The 24,003-nt window shown below is 47.6% G+C and overlaps 1 protein-coding gene and 1 long non-coding RNA gene across 3 annotated transcripts in view; both read right to left on the bottom strand.

The window, feature by feature from the left end:
* Positions 1-17,097, bottom strand: part of GRK3 (G protein-coupled receptor kinase 3) — a 59,348-nt gene extending 42,251 nt beyond the window's left edge. Inside the window, exons 1-2 of one of the 2 annotated variants that reach the window (XM_051633718.1) lie at positions 16,554-17,097; positions 938-1,014 (exon numbers count right to left, since the gene is read on the bottom strand). In XM_051633718.1, the coding sequence (XP_051489678.1) occupies positions 938-1,014; positions 16,554-16,666 (190 nt within the window). In that variant the 5' untranslated portion in view covers positions 16,667-17,097. The remainder of the gene's footprint in view (positions 1-937; positions 1,015-16,553) is intronic. The other variant, XM_051633719.1, reaches the window with a different exon arrangement.
* Positions 17,098-19,934: 2,837 nt separating this feature from the next.
* LOC127391241 (uncharacterized) lies at positions 19,935-23,212 on the bottom strand. Its single transcript, XR_007891021.1, has 3 exons — positions 22,967-23,212; positions 22,037-22,240; positions 19,935-20,599 (listed from the first exon to the last, which is right to left on the bottom strand). It is a non-coding gene; the product is annotated as an uncharacterized LOC127391241 (long non-coding RNA).
* Between the last annotated feature and the right edge of the window lie 791 nt (positions 23,213-24,003).

The following is a 24,003-nucleotide window of genomic DNA, read 5'->3' as shown; positions in this document are numbered from 1 at the left end:
GCCAGAAGAGGATTACATGCTTCACTGTCTACAAGCCTCACTTTCTATCTAGCTGTGTGATCTAGCTGAGACAACACAACCTTGGCTCCCTGTAGCAGCCAAGACTACTAAAAACTTTGACCTGTTCACTGGTTCTCCATCCTGTACTTCTGGAATTACTCCAGCACACGTGTAGAGGACACTGCTTGTTTTGACTGAGAAGTACTGCATTTTTTCCCCTCCTCTGGTTTATGGAGATGTTTTGTAACTCTGTCCTTGTCCTGGCCATGCTTACAGTCCTGCCCAGCACACACACACAACACAGAGCTTCTTCATCCCAGCACTCATTGTTAACTAAAATGCTGCAGAGGAACTGATCTCTGATGCTCTGGTGCAAACTCCCTGGAAACATCCTCCCCTGTTGACACAGGAGAACTGAAAACTGCCCCTCACAGCAATTTTCCCAACAGTTTTGCCCACTGCACACAGCAATCCCACCCAGGCCACATCTCCCTGTGTTCCCAGCAGGAATACAACACCAGACAGCCAAGACAACACTTCTGGTATCTTTTCTACTACTGCTCCCTTATCAACAAGGCTTATTACCCTGCATACATTAAAAAAAAAAAAAAGTTGTTTAACTGATGTCACACATTATATTGTTGACAAGCCCGTACCAAGTAATATAATTTTCTCCTCAATGTTTCCAAATAATTTAATTATTTTTCCAGTAGATTCCCAGAACATGAAGTTAAGTTGACAGATTGCCTTGATTCATCTTGCCTTTCACAACATTTCATTTTATTCAAGGCCCTTGTTTAACTAACTCCTGTCCATATTCCAGTGCTCTTCAGACCATAAAGAACACTGATTTTCCAGCAGTTAATACAGAGAAGTGGCAGGCAAGCCAACCTTAAAAATATTTAGGAGTGTAACACTTTACTGAAATATGACTTACCAATTTTCTGATGAAAGATCTTGTCAAAGGTTAATTCACCCCTCTCCTCGAGGTATTTCTGCATAACACTGCGGATGCTGAAAGAAAAAAAGAAAAGTTACTTGGAATTGCTTATTTTAAACCACACCTTTAACATACTTGGGAGAAAAGGGTCACTAAAATGAAACATCAATGGAAAAGACTCAGGCAAAATGAGATCCCACTGCCCATCAGCTGCATCACCTCCCAGCCTGCTGCCCTGCCTCAGGACCATGAGTTAATGGCACTGCAGCCATTAACACAAAGAATTCTGTGAATTCAACATTGCAAATTATTTTATGAAAATTCAGTCTTCACCTATCAATACCTTCCCAGGCATCACCTCACTAGCCTAAAATTAGCCTTGCAGTCTTGATGCTGTGATTTTTAATGTGGGGTTTTTTTTAAAGGTTCTTGAGTTTAAGCTACACCAGAAAAATCACTTTTCCCACTGTATTAGTATCATGCAGTGTAAAATACTAGTGGTAGCACTTATTCAGTGTAGAAGAGACATAGCTTTTACATTTCTAGTTCAACATACCAATAGCCTACACCACGCAGTGTGGTGTTGCTAGAATCAAGAATCAGAGTTATCTAATAAAGTTCCAAGATGCCACAACTGAGCAGAAACTGGAAAAAACCCCATGGGAGACTAAGCACAGTCCCATTCACTGAGTGCCACTCCAGAAGCAAGAAGCAAGGTTTCAAGGAGAGCTCTCCCTGGGTTTGCCCACCTGGGTTTTTATCCCAGTTAGATATTTGCAGGTTGAATGGAGCCACCAAGAGCTGGAGCACCAAACACTGGGTGTTTTCCCTCAAAACAGAGCCTGCAGGCAGGAGCCCACAGGCACTGTCAGTAGCTGGGGAGCCCTTCCCACTCTGGTCATGGCTTCATTTCTTTCCCCTTGCACCAGGCTGCACATTATGAAATGAAGGCACGAGTCCCTTGGAGCTGCAGCAGCTGCTCCCACAGCACCAGGGGAAGCTCCATCAGGCCCAGCTTGCTGCTGTGCACTTAACAGCTACTTTGCCTAATTTATAATGTCACAATCACCCATTTAAACCACATCAACAAAGATTTCCTTTATTCATCAAGTAACCTCAATATTCATTTTAATATAATGCCTATAAAAATTTCATACAGACAACAATACAAGTACATCAGTTTTAAAATCAATGCAGCCCAGCAGTGCTGTGCCTTGGTAGAATGATGGGGTCATAGTATGAAGTCAAAATTTCACTAGATTTTTTCAATTTCCCCATTTTAAAATATATTCTTTTCATCCATGCTGGTTTTTTTTAATTAAAATAACCACAAATACCCAGTGCAAAGTACTCTCATGCCCTAAACAAGACTGTTAAATATCACTCATTTCTACAGAATAAGACAGAGCACCTAAACCATGTAAAATGTGAACTCTGAACTACTTCACGTCAGCAAAAAAATGATTTAATACAATTATTCAATGACAAACTTGCTAGCTTTTTTTATTTGCTCATTAAAAGCCAGGCCTACTAACTGTATACTAATAATCTAAAATAAATACTGATTTCAAATGAAAAGGAAGCAGTAAATAGATAACATGTTCTGTACTTGGGAAAAGTGAGGTAGTAAAGTAGAATTTATCATATAACTGACAGAACTGCAGAGTCTGGGAGCCTGCTCTATAGGTAAATTAAAACAAAACAACAAAAACCAAATCACCACAAACACCCAGATATCCTAGCTTAAAATGTTTAAAATTGTGACTGCAGAACTTCATTAGCTGAGGAGAGCCCTGCAGCTCTCCATCCTGCTGTAGCCCTCTCCTCCCAGCCAAATTTCCCCCATCTCCCACCCTTCCAGGAGGACCATAAACAAACAGGCATGGTCTGCACCTCCAGAGCCCACAGCCTGCCCCTCCCCAGCCCAGCAGCCCCCACCCCTCCTCGCCATGTCCCATTCCCACGGACCGCCAGACCATTAGTAACATCATAAGCCTTTTTAACAATAATGACATCAAGAAAGCTTTCCTCTGCTCTGACAAGTGCACTGCAAGGAATTACATAAACATATCTCAGTCTAGACAACGGGAGAAGATAATGAAAAATTTAACGTATGACTGAAGTGTCCAGGAAAACAGTGTGATTGTGTAAGGAACCGCTCTCTCTGGCACTCCTCTCCCTCCACATCCAGTACTTCTGGTCTGATGGGTAACATGTCAAAGGAACAAAACGTTTGTGCAGCTACAGGGGCTGAACAAATCTGTAAAATGATCACAGGCTACAGGAGTCCACATTGCATTCCAGCTTCTGAGCAACCCCCTTTCACCCCCTCAAAATCATTTCTCCATATCCATATGAATAAGTAGGAACAAGTTACTTGGAGTGGTTTATGACTACCCAGAATAAACACCCTCCAATTCTCACACGGAATTTAAAGGTAAAAATCCTACTGAGTTCACAAGAAACACAGGTAGAATTCTTACATCCTTCAGAAGCACGGAAAATTTAAAATGGAGCCTAGCACATTCCACAAACAGGAAGGAAGGTTCCCCCTCTGCTTTTGTATATTGAACCATTAGATGTCCGACATGTAAACAACCTGGGGTTAAAAGCTGCATTTGATAGAAAATAGCCATTTCTGAAAAGCTTTCCATATCCAACTATGCTTTCAGTGCAAAGAGCTAATGTGAGATGGGGACTTTTTGCATAAGTTCATCTCAGTTCACAGCATGATCTACCTTAATAGCAACGCTCAAAATAAGCAGAGACAAAAGCTGGCCAGAAACAGAATCCAGGGAGACTCCAGAAACAAAAGCACATCCATAACAAAACCTTTTGTTCATATATTTTTTATTTCAAAGAGGAAGAAAACGGCAAATAACAAAAATTTCAGAAAAGCTTGGTTGCTGTCCACGTGCCACAAGCCAACCGAGATAAGACAACTATATTTTGCAGGAATCAAAAATCAGGCTTAAAATTTGGTGAAAACTCAGACTGTGGATACCTCTCCTCTGGTTTAACCACTTATTTGAGTGGGTACTTGGGAGCATGGGGCAGCCTTTTGCCCACGGCACCTGCACCAAGTTCAGCCAGAGAGAACTAATGCAGTAGAAAAGGAGTTTTGGGAGAGCTTCTTATTGCCAACAGAAGAAGCCCCCGGATCCCCAGCACTGCACAGGTCCCCCCACAGCAACGCTGCGGGCTGGGGCAGCAGGACCCCACAGCACGGATGAAGGGCTCATCTCTTGCAGTCCCCAAAAGAAGATGCCCTTCAAGAAAAGAGCTGAACCAAACCACCCAGCTTGTGAAGCAGCCCCCAGCACATTGCCTGCCCAAGAGCAGCAGAAAGATGACTCCTGGCATCATCATCCAACTGCAAACCCCTACGGGCAGCACAGGTCGCTCTAACCTGGTCAGCTCTTCCACCGCTCCAGGAAAGGGGCTTATTGCAGGCATGAGCAGGAGCACCTGTTGAAGGGAGCTTTAAGCTGCATCGCAAAGCTCTAGTGACTATAGCAATGTTCTGGTCTTTCAAACTTGATCAAAGAAATCCACTGAAAAGCAACCTCCAATGTTAAAACCCTTTCTGCAATCAGAAAGCTCTCCCTGCCTGCAGACATGTGGGTTGGCAGGACACAGGCACAGCCATGGTGCCAAGGTCAGGACAGGTGAGAAATGCCTCCCTGAAAGCACATCTTTGGAAGAACTGAAAGGAAAACACATTATGTTCTTTTTCAGAGAAAAGGCCGCATGTACAAGAGTACAACTGCAACGGATCTGGGCACACACACAGAAGTTACGGAGGAAACTGAAATAAGCAGCATTCACTTTGACCTGTCCTGACAGTTCTGCTATTAGTTTTAAAGCTGCATGGACTTTATCCCCAGAGGTGCATTGAAAGTAAAGAAAGAGTTTGTGATTTGTATACATATACATACTCTCACTACTGGAACCAGATCAAGGAGTTACTTACTATTGTCCTTTTTACTACTGTATCTTAAAGGAGCTTTTATTTATTGATCATAATAGAACATTATTTTTCCTTATAAATCATTAAGAGTTCAAATTTGTGGGATATTATTTATTGTAGAGATGCACACCACAGCTTGAAAAAAAACACTTGGCCTTTTTGGAAACATTTCAGTATCATACCTACATTAAGAATGCATGATGACACTCACTAATATATTGACCTATAAGCTGAAACAGAAAGAGGAGAACAGAAAACTAAAACAAGAATGAAATGGCAGCTTTACAGAGACTGCCCTGAGGAGAGCAGAGTTCAGTATTTAACTCCACCAACATTTCCTGTATCATCTTGGGCAAGTCATAAACACGATGTGCCTCTGATTGCCAGTGGGTAAAACAAAGCTGTTTCTTCTTTTCCTGCCCCCTGTTGTCAGGGCAGGTATCATCCTTCTGTCCCATGTGTATCCTGTACTCAGCACACTCAGCTCCTGGAACATCCAAAAACTACTAAAATGTCAATATTATTTCAAAAAAATGCTATCTATTTAGCACTAAATTACCACAGCCTTTGGTTGTCACCCTTCCACACTGCCCCACTCCCTGCACTGAGAAACCCTTTTCCACAATGTCACTTTCCAGTCACTTGTCTCCATTTGTTCTTCCTTCTTATCACTCCCTATTCCCCTTTTTCAAACCTCTCTCATCCAGTTCTCATCACATTTATCACGTTCCCTCGCCCCATCCAGCTTTCATCTCCATTTTCTTTCTCCTCTCCTCACTCTGCTCAAAGACACAGCCCCCAGACACAGAGGCTCTCACGAAGCCCCTGAAGACCTTAGCTTGCCTCCAGTCAGAAAATAACGTCCACTCAGACCCAATTTGAAACGAGAAGAAAATCTGAAAGTCTGAAATACAATACTACCAATGTGTCATTAGTAGCAGTTTCCCCTTAAAATATTTTTACTGAGGTTTTGCAGCACAGGAAAAGAAACTCCAAGTCACAGAAGACAACAGGGAAAGAAATACCTCAACAGACAGAGCAGATCTGTGTAACTGATTACTAATTATACTATTATTTTCTCATAATATGTTCAGCACTGGCATGAAGAGCCTCTCCAGCTGAACAGAAAACTCCCCTTGAACAAGGCTGTGAACTGCAATGAGTCACGGATCACAGACCCCAAGTGATCTTAATACTCCACTTCAGGGGTGAATGCAAAGGGCAGACAATAAAAAAGAACTCGTTTCTCTCTTATGGAAGAGGTAAAAATATCAAATGTATCACAAACACCCAAATCCATTTCATTTTGCTTCCTCTCACACTTGTACCCAGCTCAAAGTTCAGCAGAAGTTAACAGTTCTCCAAATGATTTTGTTCTCAGATGCTGTAAAGGGCATTTTACACGTTACAACTTTTGTTTGGGCAATTAGTGATGCAAAGCATCCTATAACATTACAAGAATACCCCTGACAGCAATGCAATATCCAACTGACTTTTAACACAGGAGTACAAGTGACCCTTAGCGCTTCATTAATTAGCGCTCATGCTCCTCCTTTTAGTCCCAGCAGCTGACAAACACAGTAGCAAGAATCAAAGCCAAGCAAGCACAGCACATCTGTGACTGTGCCCACCTGCCCCAGCCCTGCACCCACAGCAGGTCCCATCACCTGGCACAGGACACAGGCTCTGCCATCTCCTGTCCCAAGCTCCCCCATTCCTATCCCATTTTCTCTCTTCACACCCTCAGAAGTCAGTGCTAAGCCCGCTGGCAAGTCATCTCACTGCAGTGAACTAATGCTCTTACAATTGTCAAGGATGATTAACAGCATGTTCCACCCCAGAACCCTGTTTGCAATGGAAGGGATTAAAGCTCAGCAAGACTCTCCCACAACCCCCTCTGGTGCACACAGCTCATCCAGGAGACCAAACAGCTTCACTTATGCAAATTATATTAATGGAGAAAGTTTACAACAAGGGAGCCAAGAGCAATAGCTGCGTAGCTACGGTTTCAAACTACGCACTATCCTCATGCTCCCTGTCATCATCTGCATTATCACTGGTGAAATCTGAAACTAATATAAAAGCTTCTAAGTACATGAATTTTTCAGGAATAATTACACTGAATTGTAAGGTCAAGGACTTGCCCTTCCACCAGAACGCTGCTACTGAGTCATTACAAGAAAGAAACCAGAGGAAAAATCACATCTCCTTGCTCCTACTGCAATTAAATAATTAATCAATCATAATATATTTTTTAAAAAACATACAAAATTACTGAAGATGTGCCCTTTTTTTAATTTACTCTTTCCATACCTATAAATGCTTACAACTTTATGTAAAAGTAGCCTACGAGTATAAACATTAACTGAGCTACCAAGAACTACAGCCAACATGTTGACTGAAACACACTAAGTTTGCCTGTGATTTATTTACAGTTTCAGGACGCAGTTTTACAGAGCCTTAAATGTTTATTTGCACTATCCAAATCCATCATGAAGTTGTTAAAAGTGGACCGAAGATCCTGCCGCAGAGGCCTTTGAACTGAAAGCATGACAGGGTCAACCAGCACCCAGCTCTCAAAGCGCCCCAGCCCTCACAGCCAAAACTTCTCCCTTTTTTCTTTTATAAAATGTGGATTCAAAAGGTTTAGCAATGCAAGATTCACCAAAAAGGGAAAGCTCTTAAGAAATATTTGTCCTAGGAATCAGATCTTCTCAGAACTCCTTGAAACAGTTAAAGCTACAGAAATGTTCCCCTATTTTTTCCTCCCAGGTTGAAGGAGCCAGCAGAGCTCCAGAGCTGGCACCCCAGGCCCCCCAGCAGCGACTCCCTGGAGGCAAAACAACAACAGAAGTGCCAAATCGTCTTCATTGATTTTTTGCTCCTCATTGTGCATTTAACCTGGCTGTTATTTTCAGGATCATTAGAACAAATATGAAAGATGACTGAGAAAATATAGGGTAAAAACAAACAACAAAAAAACCAGCTTTAAAAAGCAATTGAAAATAAGAGGCCTGATGCACAGACACACAGAATTGCTTAAATGTGAACATGAACAGAATGTCCTGGGGAAAACTTAGACAGGGAAGCCAGGCTGGAGAGTTAAGAGCAGCAGCAAATGATGATGGCAAGGCTCAGAAAGACAAGTCACCTCTGAGGCACCACCTCAGCTGTCCCTACAGCCCTCCGAGGGTTGGGAATCAGAGCCAGAGAAGCCAAAACACTAAAGGGCAGCCAGAAATGTAATAACAGAAATGCAATAAATAGCATAGCAGCCAAGTGGCATCCCCAGAGCTGCATGCTGCATTCAACCCCTCAGGCCAGCAGGGTCTTCCTCTGAAACATTCTTCTGGCAGGATGCAGAAGCTACTGGAGCTCTTCCCACTTGCATCTTAAGCAGAGGTGGGTGATGAGCACCCATCTACTCCCAGCTCCATACAGAGCTGCTGCAAAATACCTCCCAGCAGAGCCCCCTGGGCTGCAGCTGATGCTGGTCCAGGGCAGCACAAACTTCTGGTGGCATTTAATGACAGCTTTGATGTGCAGAGCTCTGCCTGACCCTAAGCAATCTACCCTTGCCCCAGTTCCCTTCTCAACAAGACACGGCACATGCTGACAGGACAAATTCCTTGCACATTGGGAAGGGTCTGGGGGTCTCTAGGTGGAAGCAGTTTCTCCTTACACTCTCAGCAACCTTTATTTATTTATGCAAGACATTTATATAGGAGTTTATTTGGTATTGGAATTATTTTCTTGGAGAAACTAGTAAGCACGGGGTGAAGCACTTTAAGTGGAAAACAGCTGTATTTTCTACAGCTAGAAACCATTGCTTTTACAGCAATTTAGTTCAATTAGATTATGTGACTTGGTTTATGCACCTGGACCTGACGGCTCCTGATAGGCTTTTTTCTAATTTTATTAATTACCAAAAAATGCCATTATTGATAAGAAGATTAAACCAGGCCATTCCACACGATTTCACCAGAAAAGAAACCAAGTGCTGCATACATTCATTTCTTGATGTTACAGCTCCAGCCTCTCGCTGAAAACATTTCAGACGGGAAGGTGTAGCCACTGAAAAGCTGTCATACCTAAAAAGGAGTAGCAGCTGTAAGGTTTATTACCCTTACTGAAAGACAAATCTTCCTGTACACATCTCCCACAGCAACACCAGCAGCAGCTCCACGAGCTGGGCTCGGTACCCCCAGCCCTGGCTCCAGGCAGGTCCCAGCAGCCCCTCAGCACCAGCCCCATGCGGGATCACACAGACACACAGACCTACAAAGCAACATCTCATCACAGAAGAGTTCCCTAGAAACGACCCTCTGGTTTTAGCACAGCAACACAAGACTGCAGACTGATCTCTTCGCAGATCATCCTCTTTACCTTTTTTCTTAATTATGGTAATGATGCCTGAGGGAAGGTCTGTATTTCAAAACATGAGCCTCAGTCTTACAGCATCCCCACAGGGGAGCTAATTGGAACAGCTCTCTTAAGGCCAGATCTCTCATTCCTGTGCCTAGAGATACCCTAAGCAGCATGTGCTTGGGAGCTGAAACAGTCAAAGCTTCTTCCACTGCTCATCTGAAGCTTGGGAAATACAACATCAACTTCTGCATCTGACAAATGTCCTGTGTGTGAGCAAAGGAACATGATTTATGCTCTGACTAGCTCAGCTTCCAACCTATACCACACAGGCAACAACAGGGCCCTTCTTCCAGCCTCTCATTTATTGTCTGTTAAAGCTGCAAGAGCTTTGCAGCAGAACCTTCATCTTCCCAGGCTCTTCTGCATAAGCCTGTCATTTATCGAGGTACCAGACACAGCAATCCCAAAAATAATGACCCAAATTCCCTAGGGAGAGAGCACCCAACCGGAGAGCGGCAGCCGCAGCCAGCAGAAGCCCTCCTGTACAGACTCCAGATCCATCCCTAAAACATGCAGTTTTCCCAAGAAACTACTGTAGTACAGAGCTAGCTTGAGATAAAAAGCAAGTCCACCTCGTTAGCAGCTCTAGCTTTCTGTATGTACAATAAACTAATTTGAGAGAGCCATCTTGTTTCTGCCTTCTCAATCACACACTTGTACCGACAGCAGCGAGGAGGCTGAATTGCTAAACAAAATCTAACTAATCTGTCATCTCCACTCGCCCTGATCAGGAATAAGCTGTTCCATAATAAAATCACAAATATTCAGTCTTTCCTGTGGTGCTAGTTCAGAAAAAAAAAAGTCAGTTTTTTCCTCCTCCTCAAACAGCTGCCATGTGAATATTCAAGCCTCTTCACCCAAGCCAAGGAGGATACAAGACAAGCTTCAGTCAACATGCTCCACCATTCCTGAACATGTAAACTAACCTTTGAAACACCTACAATCCTATGAATGGCATTAAACTAAAGGAGTGGTGGCTTTCTTGACTGTAATCATCAACAATAATTTAATACTTGAAGTAAGGCAATAAAAAAAATAGAGGTATAGTCTAAGGCAGGACAGCAGAACGATGAGCAGGTGCCACATGCACACCCTGCTCTCTGGATACCCCACCATGAGCAGCCAGCCTGGCAGCTCAGGCAGGGGCACAAAGGTTGAACCTTCTTTAGCACTTGAAAAATGGGCAGCTGCTCTGCTGCCTCACTGAAATCAGAAGACAGGCACCATCTCAGAAATATTGGCTGCACCTACCAGGTGGCAATGCCTTGGAAAGCGCAGAACATGGAATGCATCTGCTCAGGTAGGTCACTACCTGCTTCAGGGAAGTTCCTCATGAATGATGGAATGCTCTCTGTAACAGGGACACCTTGACCTTGAAAAGCACAAATCCACACTGCTCACCTCCAATACACACCTGCTTCAGGGTCACCTACAGCACTTATCCTTGCTCTTGAAATAAGCCACCTGCTGTACACCCCAAATTCAGACATCTTTAGCTCTCACCAAGTTCTGTTTCCTTTACTCTTTGCTGGAAAGTTCAACCAAAACACTGTGATATAGTATAGCTGCAAAATAATGAATGAGTTTGTAAAGCCATTTCATTTAGAATCCTTCTTCCTTCTGTAGTTTCACAAATTACATGTCAATGAATCCATTTTAAACAGTCTGAGTGTCCTGCATGCTGGTTTTAATTTCTTACTTCAGATTTTTCAACTCAATGTTTAGGAAATACTGGAAACAGGATAAAAATAACCAAGAAACCATCTCAATGCTAAAAGAAATGTACATGCCGAACAAAAAACTAAATGGTTTTGAAATTTTAGACAGCTAAGCTTAAGTAGTTCTGCTAAAACAGTTTAGAGTCTTTATTGCTATGAGCAGATGGACCAAGCTTCAATAAAGTACCACCACCTAACAAAGCTAAAGTTGTCATTACACAAATTCATCTGAATGAACCATCAGATCTGTACTCTGCCATATTCTCTTACTTAATTTTGCATTCATTGGCACCATTCCTTGCAAAGCCCAGTAATAATAATAAAAAAAACAAGCATAACAATAAAATGCACAAGCCTCTGAAAAATCTGAGCCTACTTTCTTCCTGAAAATGGTACTTTTGAAGGTTTCCACCATTTGCATTCAGACAGTGAAGCAGCAGCATAACATAGCAGGAGGTTTCCTGGAGCCACTCCATGCTCCAAACAATCTGCAGAGAAAGGATGGGGTATGGTATGAACGTCCCTGATGAGATGTGGTTGGACCCCCTCGTGCCCCGCTGCAGACCAACACCACAAGCAGGCATTCCAGGTCCCATACCTGCCATCAGAAACAAGTGGCTGCAAAGGGAATGGGACAGGGATTTACTTAAGAGTCCGGCAGAGGCTACAAGGATGATGAAGGGACTGGAACACCTGTCTTACAAGGAAAGGCTGAGAGACCTGGGACTGTTTAGTCTAGAGAAGGGGATCTTACTAACATCTATAAATATCTGAGGGGTGGGTGCCAAGCAAGAAGGGCCAGTCTCTTTTCAGTCATGCCCTGTGATAGGATGAGGGGCAATGGATGCAAACTAGAACACAGGAAGTTCCACCTCAAGATGAGGAAGAACTTCTTTTCTGTGAGGGTGACAGAGCCCTGGGACAGGCTGCCCAGAGAGGTTTTGGAGTCTCTTTCTCTGGAGACTCCCAAGGGGGAGGACAGCAGCTGGCAGCCCTGACACTGACATGTTCAGGGAGTTACGTGCCCCCTGCAGAAGCCCCAAACCAACCGGCACGCTTGAAGAAACAGACAAGGCAGCACCTAGAAAGATGCACAGGGATGACAGGAGTGAAATAGCAATAAACACAAAAATTGCATGAAAAATTGTCAGGAAAATTTTCTCGGAGACAGCATTCTAAATGAGTAAGCACAACAAGAGGGTGGTAAAGCCAGAAAAAAACATCATCAGAGAACAGAGACTGACAGCACAGACACAGAGGAGTTTTAGTCTGTAACTTAAAGGTGTTACAGAAGTTTCAAGAGGCACAAGAACACGCTGAAGGACACAAAGAAACAACTGAAATTCAGAGAAAGAGTATAATCAAGCCAAGAGAACAAAATTGAAAAAGCAGAAGCAGCAGAGGACATCCTAGGAGATGTCACTTGGGTTTCAACAATATTCAGCTCTGCAACAGGAAGCAAGCAAATCACAAATAGCTCAGGATGGAATTGCAAAAGAAAAAGCAACCTCTGCGCATTCAGTGAATCTCAATCAGGGTTTTAAACTAGTCAGTTTGATTACTAGGTAAGAAAGCAAAGAGCACATCACAGACTGAACTGCCCCAGGGAGAAGTTGCTGGGTACCTGTGTGTGAGATTTCATCTCTGGAGGTAGTGGGAAGATGGCATGAGAACTGAGGAAAAACATCACGGTAGAAGTGTGACTTTAAGAAAAAAAGTGTCTGCAACATGTCTTCCCCCAGAGGAGCAGGATTCAGAGGAAGGCAGGAGACCAAAGGAAGAAGGTGGGAGACAAGAATTAACTTGAAAGAGAGAAAACTACTGAAATAAGCAGGTTAGAAATGGAGAGATGAGACACATCTACAACTGCAGCAAGAGCAGCCTGGACAGATGGATGCTGTTTTGTTACCATGCCCTTGGTATCTGTACACCAAACGCACCCTGAGCTTACGTGATGTTTATAGTATGGAGGCTTTAACGTGAACTTTCCTGGCGAGGACAGCCCAGGCAGCAGGAGGACACAGGGCTGCACACCAGCTCTTTGCCAGCCCCGTGCCCTCTGCCAGTCCCTCTACCTGACCTCCCAGACTGTTTTTCCTCAACTTCACATTATGCAAATCCTTTATTCAAAACAGAAGTAGCTGCTGGGCAATCAAAAGAGCTGTTCTGTAGTGTTCTTCCATTTCTTTTGACCAGAGGGAGGGAAATCTACAATGCACATGGAAAAGGGAAAAGCTTCAGAAGTCTGCTGAATAGCCTACAAGATTAAGAGTGCAGTTAATTTACATCTTTCCCCCCAAACTTACAATTTTTGATGGCAATTCTGTAGAAAAAAGAAAGTTTCATATTTGCTCATATGTCAATATGCATGTCCTCTTTTCCATTTTAGGTCCTATTTCTGCAGGGTTATTCTGCTTTTGACAGCCCTTCTGGCCACCCATGCACATTTACCCAAAACCACGTTTTTAAGACATAACTTAAAACTAAAAGATACTGCAGCTTTCCCAGCTCTTGGCAAGGCTCTTAGGAAGAAAGCAGGAAATGCAGAAGGGAAGGAAAAGCAGATGACAGAGGATGGAAAAAGGGTTTTGTTTTGGTGCTTAAAAAAAAAAACAAAAAAAACCCCCCACAACAACAAACAAAACCACACTAAGCCTCTTCCTTAGGCACTCTTGTCTCATTAGTGTTTTCTGTCCTCTTTCTTCCCAAACTGTGATGTTTAATGATTTCAGGACAAAAACAGTCTGAGGATGCTTCATGTAAACTCAGCAATAATCAGCCCCACGGCCAGTAAACTCTTGAACCTCCTAGTTTATTTGCTGCTAAGCCTTGGCCTGCAGCCTTGGAATTTATTCTGCCTGCACTACAGCTATTTCCTTGTAAACAGGAAGCCCCCTCACATTTGCATTACAGTAAACTCAGTTACTTCATTTAGTGTCAGTCTTATATCTGAAAGATAAAACAGCCCTGACAGGTGTACCAGGCTTCAGGAAAGAGACCAGCTGCAACAGGGGGTAAAACCTCTGTCATATTTCTGGAGGCGATAACGTCAGCAGCGCAGGACACAGCGGTCGCCCGTCAGAGATAAACCACCACCAAACACATTCCTGCCAGAAGAGCTGCAATAAGGCCCAGACGTTTATTTTCAAGCATGGATGTGATATTCCAGTGACATTCCCGCTATCCATCGCAGTGGCAGCCAGGAGCCGAGCGCGAGGACGGCAGCTCGCAGCCTGGAGTTACGAAGCTGTGCTCAGGCTCCTCTGAGGAGCTGCTCTCACTCACACAGACAAATTTAAAAAATCATTTGGAAAAATTGCTAGATTTCAAACTTGTAAGAAAGGACTTTGTGTGTTGGGTGTTTTTTTTTTACTGTTACTATATCAACCTGCACTCAACCACCCAATTTATATAATTCTAAATGAATCACTTTGCCAGTGATACAGAAGATTTAAGTATACCAAACACCTCATGTCTGTTTTAATGAGAGGGATCAAAAAAAACCCAACCAGAAGGCATCTGACACCAGAAAAACGGTCACAATTTCCTACTGTGTGAGTTAGTTCCTACTGTTTTCAGTTAGAAGCTGAGAAGTTCAGTCATTTCAAGCAACCTAGAGCCGTTTGTGGTCCCAGGCTTAGGTAAGTCTCTGTTCTCATTTATGTCCACGCTTCCTCTCATTCATCTGCTGAGCTGTCTTACACTCACAGCTGCAAACCTCTCCCTCCCTGAAGGCTTCTCACCTTCTTCAGAGCATGACAGTCCAGGGGGAGGGCAAATAATCCCCTTCCTTTCAATCTGCAAACAGGTTCTTCCACATGCAGCTCTAAGAGCAAGGCATTTCAGCCACCTAACCCCTCACCTTTCTTCCTGCTCTGCCAAACTTCTTCTTGCACCAGGCTGCCATTTCCCACCCCGTGGACCCAGACGCAGCCAAACCGTCTTTCCAGGCTCAGGGAAACTACCAGTGACAAAAATCAAACCCTGGAGAAGGAAAGCAGCACACAGCAGGGTCTCCAGGCCTTGTGCTGTGCCACACTCTGCACCAGGGGATGTCGGTGCCTGCAGCAGCTTTCGAGCCTCCACACAAGCACCAAGCTGCTGGTACCACTCAAAGGGGCTGGATGGAAGGACATTCCCCTGCATGCCCTGCATGTCCCCACCTGTCCCCTCCCAGAGAGGGGCAGACAAAGAAGCATCACTGCACACCAACGACAGAACAGATACAACCCAAGCACTGATCAATGTGCAGCCACTAGCACACCCAGCAAAGCACCATACCTTAGGATAACAGCACAGGCGAAATTTTAGATACCATTTTTACCAGCGTTTGCACATACCAGGAGAAAAACAGGCACCTTCACCTCTCCAGAGAGCCCACACCTTCAAAACACCCGCCAAACTTCTCTCTCTGAGGTTTCACTGGGACTGCTGTGGGCTGGGCACCCCCCTGCCCCTCAGCCTCGCTGTGCTACACAAAATTCAAGCATAAAGGCAGAAAAACAAGGGAAGGAGTGAGAAGAGATCACTTCAGCCATCTCTCGCCACGGCAGACTGCTGGGCTAGGCCACCAGCAGGCTTGCAAATTGCCTACACATTTTGCAGTACATTTCAGGTTACATTTTTTCCTGCTGCGGTATTTTGCTTGCTGGCCAAACCTTCGTTTTAAATATACACACACACACACACAGAGCCACGAAGAAGAGGAAAAGCTTAATTTCAGCAATAGATAAGGAAGCGACGCTCAGGTGATTTTGTAACGCACGCACAGCCGGGGACTGTCGCTGCAAAGAGGAGCTGCTTTCACCACCAAACCCCAAGAAAATGACCTCAGCCATGTCAAGGCACCCGGTGAGAGCCGTGGAAGCTCAGGGCAGAGGAGCTGGCCCTGAGACCCGCTCAGCTGGTCGCTGGACATCAGCTCTGCTCCCTCCCCCAAGGGGAAAACCTCTCGCCCCAGCCTGTCCTCCCTGCCCACGCCGCCAGCCCCGCTGTCCAGCCCCAGGAAGCATCACCCAAAAAGAAAAAAAAAATAAAATAAAACCCGCTCTGCAGAATAAAACAGTGAGAATTGTTCAGTTGAGCATTCCCGTTTTATTCAGCTCACCACTCAAGGAATTTCTCACCCGCTGGATGAAGCGTCAAGTTTAGGACCAAATAAACCCCCCAAGCGCGGGGCCGTGGGGTGTTCTGGCTGTTTGTTGGCTCGTTTGCTTTTTGTTGGGCGTTTTTTGTTGGTGGTTTGTTGGTGTTTTTGTTTTTTTTTTTTTCCCCGGGAAAAGGCGGTTTCTCGCCATCTGTACCTGCCGATCGAGCCCCGCTGAAGCCGGCTGAACACCCTCCTCCCACCCGAGCCTGCCCCCAGCTCCGGCCGCAGCGCGGAGGCCGCGGGCGCCGGGCCGGGCGCAGGGCCCGCAGACCGTTATGTCCCGCCCGGGGGGGCAGGGAGGCCACCGGCCGGGGCCGACGGGCCCTGCGGGCCGGGGCGAGGCGGTACCTGGGCTCGGGCAGGGTGATCTTCTTGCTGGCCCTGGCTGCCGGGGTGCTCTTGCTCTTCTCCATCGCCATCAGGTAGCTGACATCGGCCAGCACCGCCTCCAGGTCCGCCATGTTCCCGCTCCCGCCGCCGGGCTGCAGATGGAGGCTCCACCGGGGGCAGCCGCCCCCGAGGCGGGGGGGGGGGGGGTTGGCGGCGGGCGGGCGGCGGCGGCTCCCCCCGCTCTACCGGTGCCGCCGAGCGCCTCCCGGCTGCGCTTCTGCCTCTGTGTGAAGGCGGGGGGGGGGTCAACGGCCGCCTCCCCGCCCTCCGCGCCCGGGGCTCGCCGCCGGCCCTGCGCGCCCTCAGCCCGCGGCCGCCGGGCGGGCGGGCGGGAAACCCCCCCCCCGCGGCCGCGCACCGCCCCCGCCGCGCCGGGCCCCTCAGCGCTCGCCCGCCCCCGCCGGGCCCATGGCGGCGGGGCAGCCCAGCGCGGCCCCCGCGGCTCGCAGCCTACGCGGGGCAGGTCGGAGCGCGGCCGCGGGGCTGGGCGGCCATGGGCGGGCGGCGCGGCCGCGGGGGCTGCCCGGCGGCGGCGGCGGCGCGAGGGGCTGCGGCGCCGCGGCGCCCGCAAAAATCCGGACCTGGATTCGGCGGCGGTCGCCGGAGCGGGGGGGGGGGGGGGGGGGTGGGAGGGGGGTGTGGGGAGGGACGAGATTCCCACCGGGATGCCGGGAATGGGGCGGCCGCATCGCCCGTCGCGGGGGAGGGCGAGGGAGGCTGAGGGTCCCCGGGGAGGGGGAGGCAGGGAGCAAAGCCCCGACACCGAGTTTAACGGAGCTCAAGCAGCCGAGGAGACCGGCGCAGGGTCCTCGATGTTTGCTTTACCTTGGACAGGGTTTGGGGTGCGGGTGCAGCCCGGGACGCCCCCTCCTCACCGCGCTGCCCCCGGGGCTCCCCGGGCCGGCCTCGCCGAGAGCCCGGCACGACGGCCCGAGCAGGAGCCTCGGGCAGCCCCGGCGGGCGGCTTTATTGCCTTCCTGATGGTTTGTTGACACCTGACGCGTTAACACACAAATAAATGCACCTGTGTGAGACCCCGTTACCGCTCGCTGAAACTCTTTCGCTGGCAGGTGATGCTGCAAACAGGGCTGGAAATCACTGAAGCCGAAGGGCTGGGCGGGCCCGGCTGTCCGGGCAGCGCGGGGCTCGGGGCAGAGCTGCCCTCCCGTCCCTGGGCAGAGATGTACAGTAGGAGCTCTCCCGCAGCCAAGCAGATATGCAGATTTCAACTTCTTTCTTTCCTGAATTTCGTCAAATATGTCATAAATAATTGGCTCAATGAAAGGCTAAGTCAATGACAAGTCTGAAGTTGAAAACTCAAGCTTGTTTTGAGCTCCTTTCAAGCTCTGCCACTCCTCCTTCCTACAGCTTTATGAAAGTTAATGATCTGATGAGAGCTCGGCAGAGGATGCGGCTGGGAGGGCTGCACCACACGGCTCGTTCTGAACTGTCTGAGAACCCGCTTTTTGTTGGATATGCTAATTTAAACTAAACACTTTTTGCCAGAACTGGTCTGTTGGAGAAAGTTTCTCATCTTCCTGGGAAGTTCCTGATCATGGAATGATAGAATGGTTTGGGTCGGAAGGGACCTTGCAGATCATCTGGATCTGATGGCCACAGAGCAGTGCTCGGCCTTGGTGTGGCCAAGCAGGAGGTGGAAGGGAGCAGAGGGGGACCTGGGGCACGGCCCTGGTGAAGTTTCCCACCAGGCCCATTTGGAATTTTCACTGAGCCAAGGTAGGAGATGGAAAGGGTTATTTTTATTTCCGTAAATCCACCTGGCTGGCAGCAAGTGCTAAGTCTGGCTCATGGTTCCTGAGACTCTTGAGGCTCAATCCAGACCCAGGCTCCTGTTCCAAAGGCTATTTCAGTGCCTTCATTCGCAGGGGTTGTGATGGGAAGGACTTTCCACCTAGATGCAGTGACTGTGGTTGCTTTCTGTTGTCCCTCTCCCCATGCCTGGCAGAGCAGTCCTGTTCAACCCTCTGCATGGGAGAGGTCCTGCTGCTGTCTGTGAAGCCATCCAGGCATGTACAGCTGTGCACCTTCTCCAACACTTGTGGAATAATTGTCTAACTAGTTGTAAATACATAAACACGTGATGCCCTGTGCTGTAGCACACTACTCTACTGATCAGGGCAAAAAAAAAAGGTTCTGCACCTCCTCTGTGGAAGTATTTTAGAGTTCTAAAACATTTGAATTTTGATGAGACGGGCTGGCATTGTCTGATGACAGGTCCAAAAGTGTTTGGCTCCACTGTTAAAAGGAATTTCTTATTTGTTTAACCAGGAGTAAACATTTGTCAGGCTTACCATGTCCTTAGCCTGGTGACGTGAGCAGACACGTGCAGTTTGCTGGTTCTTCCAAGGTGACAGCCAAGCTGCAGCTCCTCTGTCTCTCACTGCTCACAGCTCTTTCCATGGAGAGAACTGGTTTTCATTTCCTGGCAGGAGAAAGTGCAGAAAAACAAGAGAATTGCAGGGAGATTGTCTGCACTGACCTGGTCGTGTTGCTAAACACCACCACCACGATGTCACTGCACTGAGGGGAGGAGAAAGCAAACAGAAACCCGTTACTGCCTGCCCTGCTGCCACACCAAGAGGCCCTTTTGTTTTATAGAATATTGGAATGACTTTACAATGATCATGATAGCAATAATGGCCGTGAAAATGCCACTTGGGATTCATCATGCTCCCCTTTTTATTCCTGTGCCACATGCTGGCCACTATTACCTGGATATTATTGTAGAGTGCACTTCAAAGGCATTCTTGGTGGCCATCTAGGCAGTCATTTTTGGTGATGGCTAATGCAGAAACCAAGTGGAGAAACTCTCTCTCCTTAGCGTTTCCATCGGTGCTTGTTGGCATCGCGGCAGCAGCTGAAATAAAACAGTGGTGGGTTACAAGAAAAGGTGTCCTCTTTGTTTTAAAAAGTGTGTTTGTGATGCAGCCAGAGGGGGTGGTGGGACCCCAGAGCCCCCCCTGTGCACTGGCCCCTGAGCAGAGTCCAAACGTCCCTCCTGGCACAGGAGCAGGGGATGTGGTTGTGTTAATTCTCCTCCAGCAGCGTGTAAAACTCACTCATTTTTCTTAAGAGGTTTGGAAAGTCACTTGAATGGGCGTTTTATTTAATGGCAGTGTGGAAGCAAACCTGTTTTGTTTCCTGAAGCTGAAGGGAGCAGAGCAAGGAGTGCTGGCAGCCCTTGTAAAGGTCAATTCCCCAAGTGCAAGTCTGCAGCTTTCCCTGGCATTTGTCTGTATCCCGGGGTGTTTTAGTGTTTGTCTGTTTTACAAGTCAGTTCTGCTTTCTGTGTGTGTTGTTCATACAGGGTGTGTTGGTGTGGGTGTGTGCAGGTAGTGCTTGCGTGTGTTTATAAACAGTGTGTATTCCCCTGGGTAAAGGAAGCCTCTGAACTAATCGATGCCTGGGTTAGCAGAGGTCAGAAAATGATACACTCTGAATGCATTAAAGCACTGCCTGACATTTCTGTGATTGCTGACTGATTCTGTTCAATCAATTTAAAGGTGTCTCGAGGCCTGTCTTGGCTCGAGCGCAGGGTTTTGCTGCATCCACAGCAGAGCCAAGAAACCCTGCCTCCTCCCCTGTGCCTTCCTTCCAAGGAGAGAGCTTCTCCTACCATCTGGAGAAGATTTAAATGTTTAATTATGCACTGCTCTGTTTTGCAGGATGGCAGATGATATTACAGAGAGTAATGAGTCTGAAGTAGATTTCTGAGCACGTCCTGGACTATCACCATCCCGTCAAGATAGTGGTGCAAACTGGCACACCAGGAGAGAGGCACATTTGAACCTGTGGCAAATCTGACAACGAGTCAGAGCTCTACTGCTCTGCACGGCTGGTGCTAACAACATACCTCTTGAGGGGAATGTTCATGTAGAAGATTATCAAACGCTGTTTTTAAAATATTTCCAATATACTACCAGCAATGCACATAGTTGGAGGTGAGGAGCATTAAGCAGTGTTGAGCTCAGTTCCCTGGGATCCTGCTGGGTACAAAGAGAGCAAGCCAAGGGTCAGTAACCTGCTGCGCTCCTTCCTCCTCCTCAGCAGCACTTGGAGAGGATAATATATTTATTGGTGATCCCAATGGGATCCGACTCTCCGTGGCTGGTTTCTGCAACAGCCAAGCAGAGAGGTGCTCTTTTGCTGCTTCCTTGGCTTAAAGGAGAGAGCAGAAATCCCTTCCCTGCCTCCACACAGCTCCTCTCGCCGAAGTGTTTTAAATCAGCTTCTGGCCACAGGGTTACCTGGAGGTGAAGCACAGGAGCAGCAGCTCCTGCTTAATGAGGTTGTGTGAGGATTCATTAGCAAGCATCGGCAAAGAGCCCAGAGGACAGTAAGAGAGAAATACATGCAAATTATTCTTAGTAAAAACTGGGCAGTGTAAGTGCTGCTCCAACTGCTGCATTTCCCCGATCCTGCCCTGCAGACATGAAGGTGCAGATAGTCACCATTCCCATGGGACACAGCAGAGGGACAATTTTTGCCTGGCATCCCAAGGAAACAGCCTCATGCTATCCCCCTCACCTGGGGTGGCTTTGTCCCCTCTGTCCCCCCACGCAGCAGGGAGCCAGACAGGAGGCTCAGGGCCAAGCACACGACATTCCTCCGCAGCATCCGCACCCAGACTGAGCTTGCATCCCATCTCCTTAATGCTCTGCTAATAAGCAGTGAGAGGCAATATGGGAAACAAATAGAGTAATTAATGGCCATTTCTGCTGCTGCCTTTATTCACTGACTACTCCAGAAGGAGCAATTTTACTGAAGACAGCCTCTGCCTTCTCAGTGCCGTTGCATTAGGCATCCTGAATCCCAGGAGGGGAAGGAGCTCTGGCCTCCTGGAGAAGCACAGTGGCTCCCCTGCATCTCCACACATTCCTCCAGCTTTCTCCTGGATACTCTTAACAAAGGTACTTCAACCACTTCTGACAGGTGAAGAACTCAGGGTAATTTATCATCATCACATTCCTTGTTCTAACTATCTGGTGTGATGATGAGGCCGAGTTTTAATTAGGAAAAAAATTGTAATTAAATTATCGAGAATATTATTCACCATCAAACGTTTGGACTTGAATAACCTGACTAGTAACAGCAATGTCCTCTGGGACAGAGACAAAACCAGAGCTGAAAGACAGACAATGTCTGAAGTCTTGTGTGAGGAAACACAGACATGAGAGATGAGGGTCCTTCAGTCTGCAATTGCATCACACCACTTCTTTCATCATTCTAATAAAAACACTTTCCAGACACTTTCCTCTCCATATTTCTCTTCACTCACATGCCACACACAAACATCCACTTGCTCGCTCTCTCCTCCCTCAATCTGTGCCAGGCTGCTGCTTCCTCATCCAAGTCTGCTCCTTTCTCCATGGCTGGCCAAGACCTGGGCAGATGTGCCCCAGGTGTGCTCACAGACTCACCTGGGGTTTTTTTAAACTCTAAAATGGTCCCGTGGGGCCATTTAGAAGAGTCTCCTGGTTTGTCCCAGGGGCAGCAGGTTGAGGAGGCTGTGCTGGGGTTGGCAGGAAATCTTGTCCTCGTTGCTCTTTGCAGTGGCAGCGCCTGGCTGGGCTCCTGGCTTGGCTTAATCCTCCGGGAGGAAATATGTGCTCCTTTGGAATTGACTGAAATGATTTTAGCAGTATTTTTTATCAAAATAAATTGTGAAGAAAAAGCGAATCTAATTCAGATGATGGCAACATCAGAACTCATTCCTCTGGCCCCTCTCTAATTGGATTGCCAGCCACACAGGACATGCTCCAGTACAGATCAGCTCATAAAAACTGGGGCCCGAACCCTGGGCAGATGTTGATTTATGTGGCTCCATTGGCCTTGGTGGCAAAGGGGGAGCCCAGCTCCCTATTCTCCAACACTGACCTGGAACTGGGGTGCAATTTCCCTCCCAGTAACCCTCCCTCTCCCGGGTTCCTCCATTCATGCCATCCTCTGCCTAGAGCTGACCCATCTTCACAAACTCCAACATTTAAAAACAATAGCCTGTGTTGTTCCAGTTTAAAGCAAATAAAGGCAATGGGGACCACACCAGCAAATGCCTTGAAGCCCTCTGAAGAGCCCCCCAGCCCTGTGCAGCAACACTAACATCAGCTGCCATCAGAGAAACATTTTCCCTCTATAGACTGATGAGAGAAACAGATGTCAAGAAGGAAACCAGGGAGCATTCACTGTTCCACAGTCTGGCTCGAATGTAACTTGGTAAGGGAAAAACAAACAAAATAATCAATAATTGACTGATTTAGCTATAAATTTTGAGGGACAGGAGGAGGAAAATAGACAAGTGAGGAGATACAGAAATGACAGAAGTTAATTCAGGTTCTGTCACAGCATCTTACGGAAGGTAAATCATGCAGTGCTGAAAATGAAAGCCCTCATCTCCAGGGAGGTTTTGCTGCCCGTTGCAGAACATCAGAAGGACGCGATGAACTCTGGCAGGCAGCGGGGGGTGCGGGGCTCCAGCAGCACCCCGGGGCCATGCCGACAGCAGGGGGCTCGGTGGGAGCAGCCGGAGGGTGCGGGGCCCCGGCGCCGCTTCCCTGAAATTCCCCCAGAGCGCCAGCGAGGCTGCCTGCACCGAGGCTGCCTGCACCGAGCCAGCCTGCTGGAAAACCTTTAAAATGTGCTCCTTGGAAACAGCTCTGGTTATGTGGGAAACGCTTTCTAGTTATTTCTCTTCCCTGGCTTTTCGTACTCCAAGTCTATTTGCACACAAATTGGCATTTGCTGTCCTGGCTGATCATTCACCCAGATCCAATATTACACATCTGGTCTGGGAGCTGGCTCTGGGCACCTGATGTCACTGCGGGTGACAGCAGTGTCAGTGGGAAGGTGCACAGTGGCCAGAGCCAAAGTCATGGTTGCCCACAGCTGAGCCCCCCTGAGCCATCAGCTTCCAGCTCTGCCACGTTCCCACACCAGCAGCTGCACAGCATGGCCAGCCCGGGGCCAGGGGCAAGCCCAGGACTGGGGTGCAGAGCCTGCAGGATGTTCCTTTTCCTGTCCCTGGCAGCTGGGGCTGGGCAGAGGAGAGCTGGGGCGTGGGGCTCAGCATCCCCCCCCGCACACGCAGCCCTTGGGCACTGCCCTGGCTGCTCCCCACTGGCATCGTGCTGGAGGCAGCAGGAAGGGAGACAGCAGGAAGGGATCCCTTGTGCCCACAGCCCTGGCCATTACACCCACAGATTAAAGTGGTATGCAGGGAGGATCATCTCCACCAGCTGCGGATGGAGGCAGCAAGAGACTGGGGACAGCCAGGCTGCCCCAGGCCCCTGCTCCCCACTGCCTGTGTCTGAGTCCTGCTTCTCCCCTGTTTGAACGTTGTGCTTAAAACCTACATGGGAACAGTCTTCCCCCGGAGGCTGCTCAGGAAACC

The sequence above is a fragment of the Apus apus genome, chromosome 16 (assembly GCF_020740795.1).
Source record: "Apus apus isolate bApuApu2 chromosome 16, bApuApu2.pri.cur, whole genome shotgun sequence".
In the NCBI taxonomy this organism is placed as follows: Eukaryota; Metazoa; Chordata; class Aves; order Apodiformes; family Apodidae; genus Apus; species Apus apus.
The sequence above is the reverse complement of the archived record's forward strand: the minus strand, read 5'-3'. Positions and strand labels throughout refer to the sequence as shown.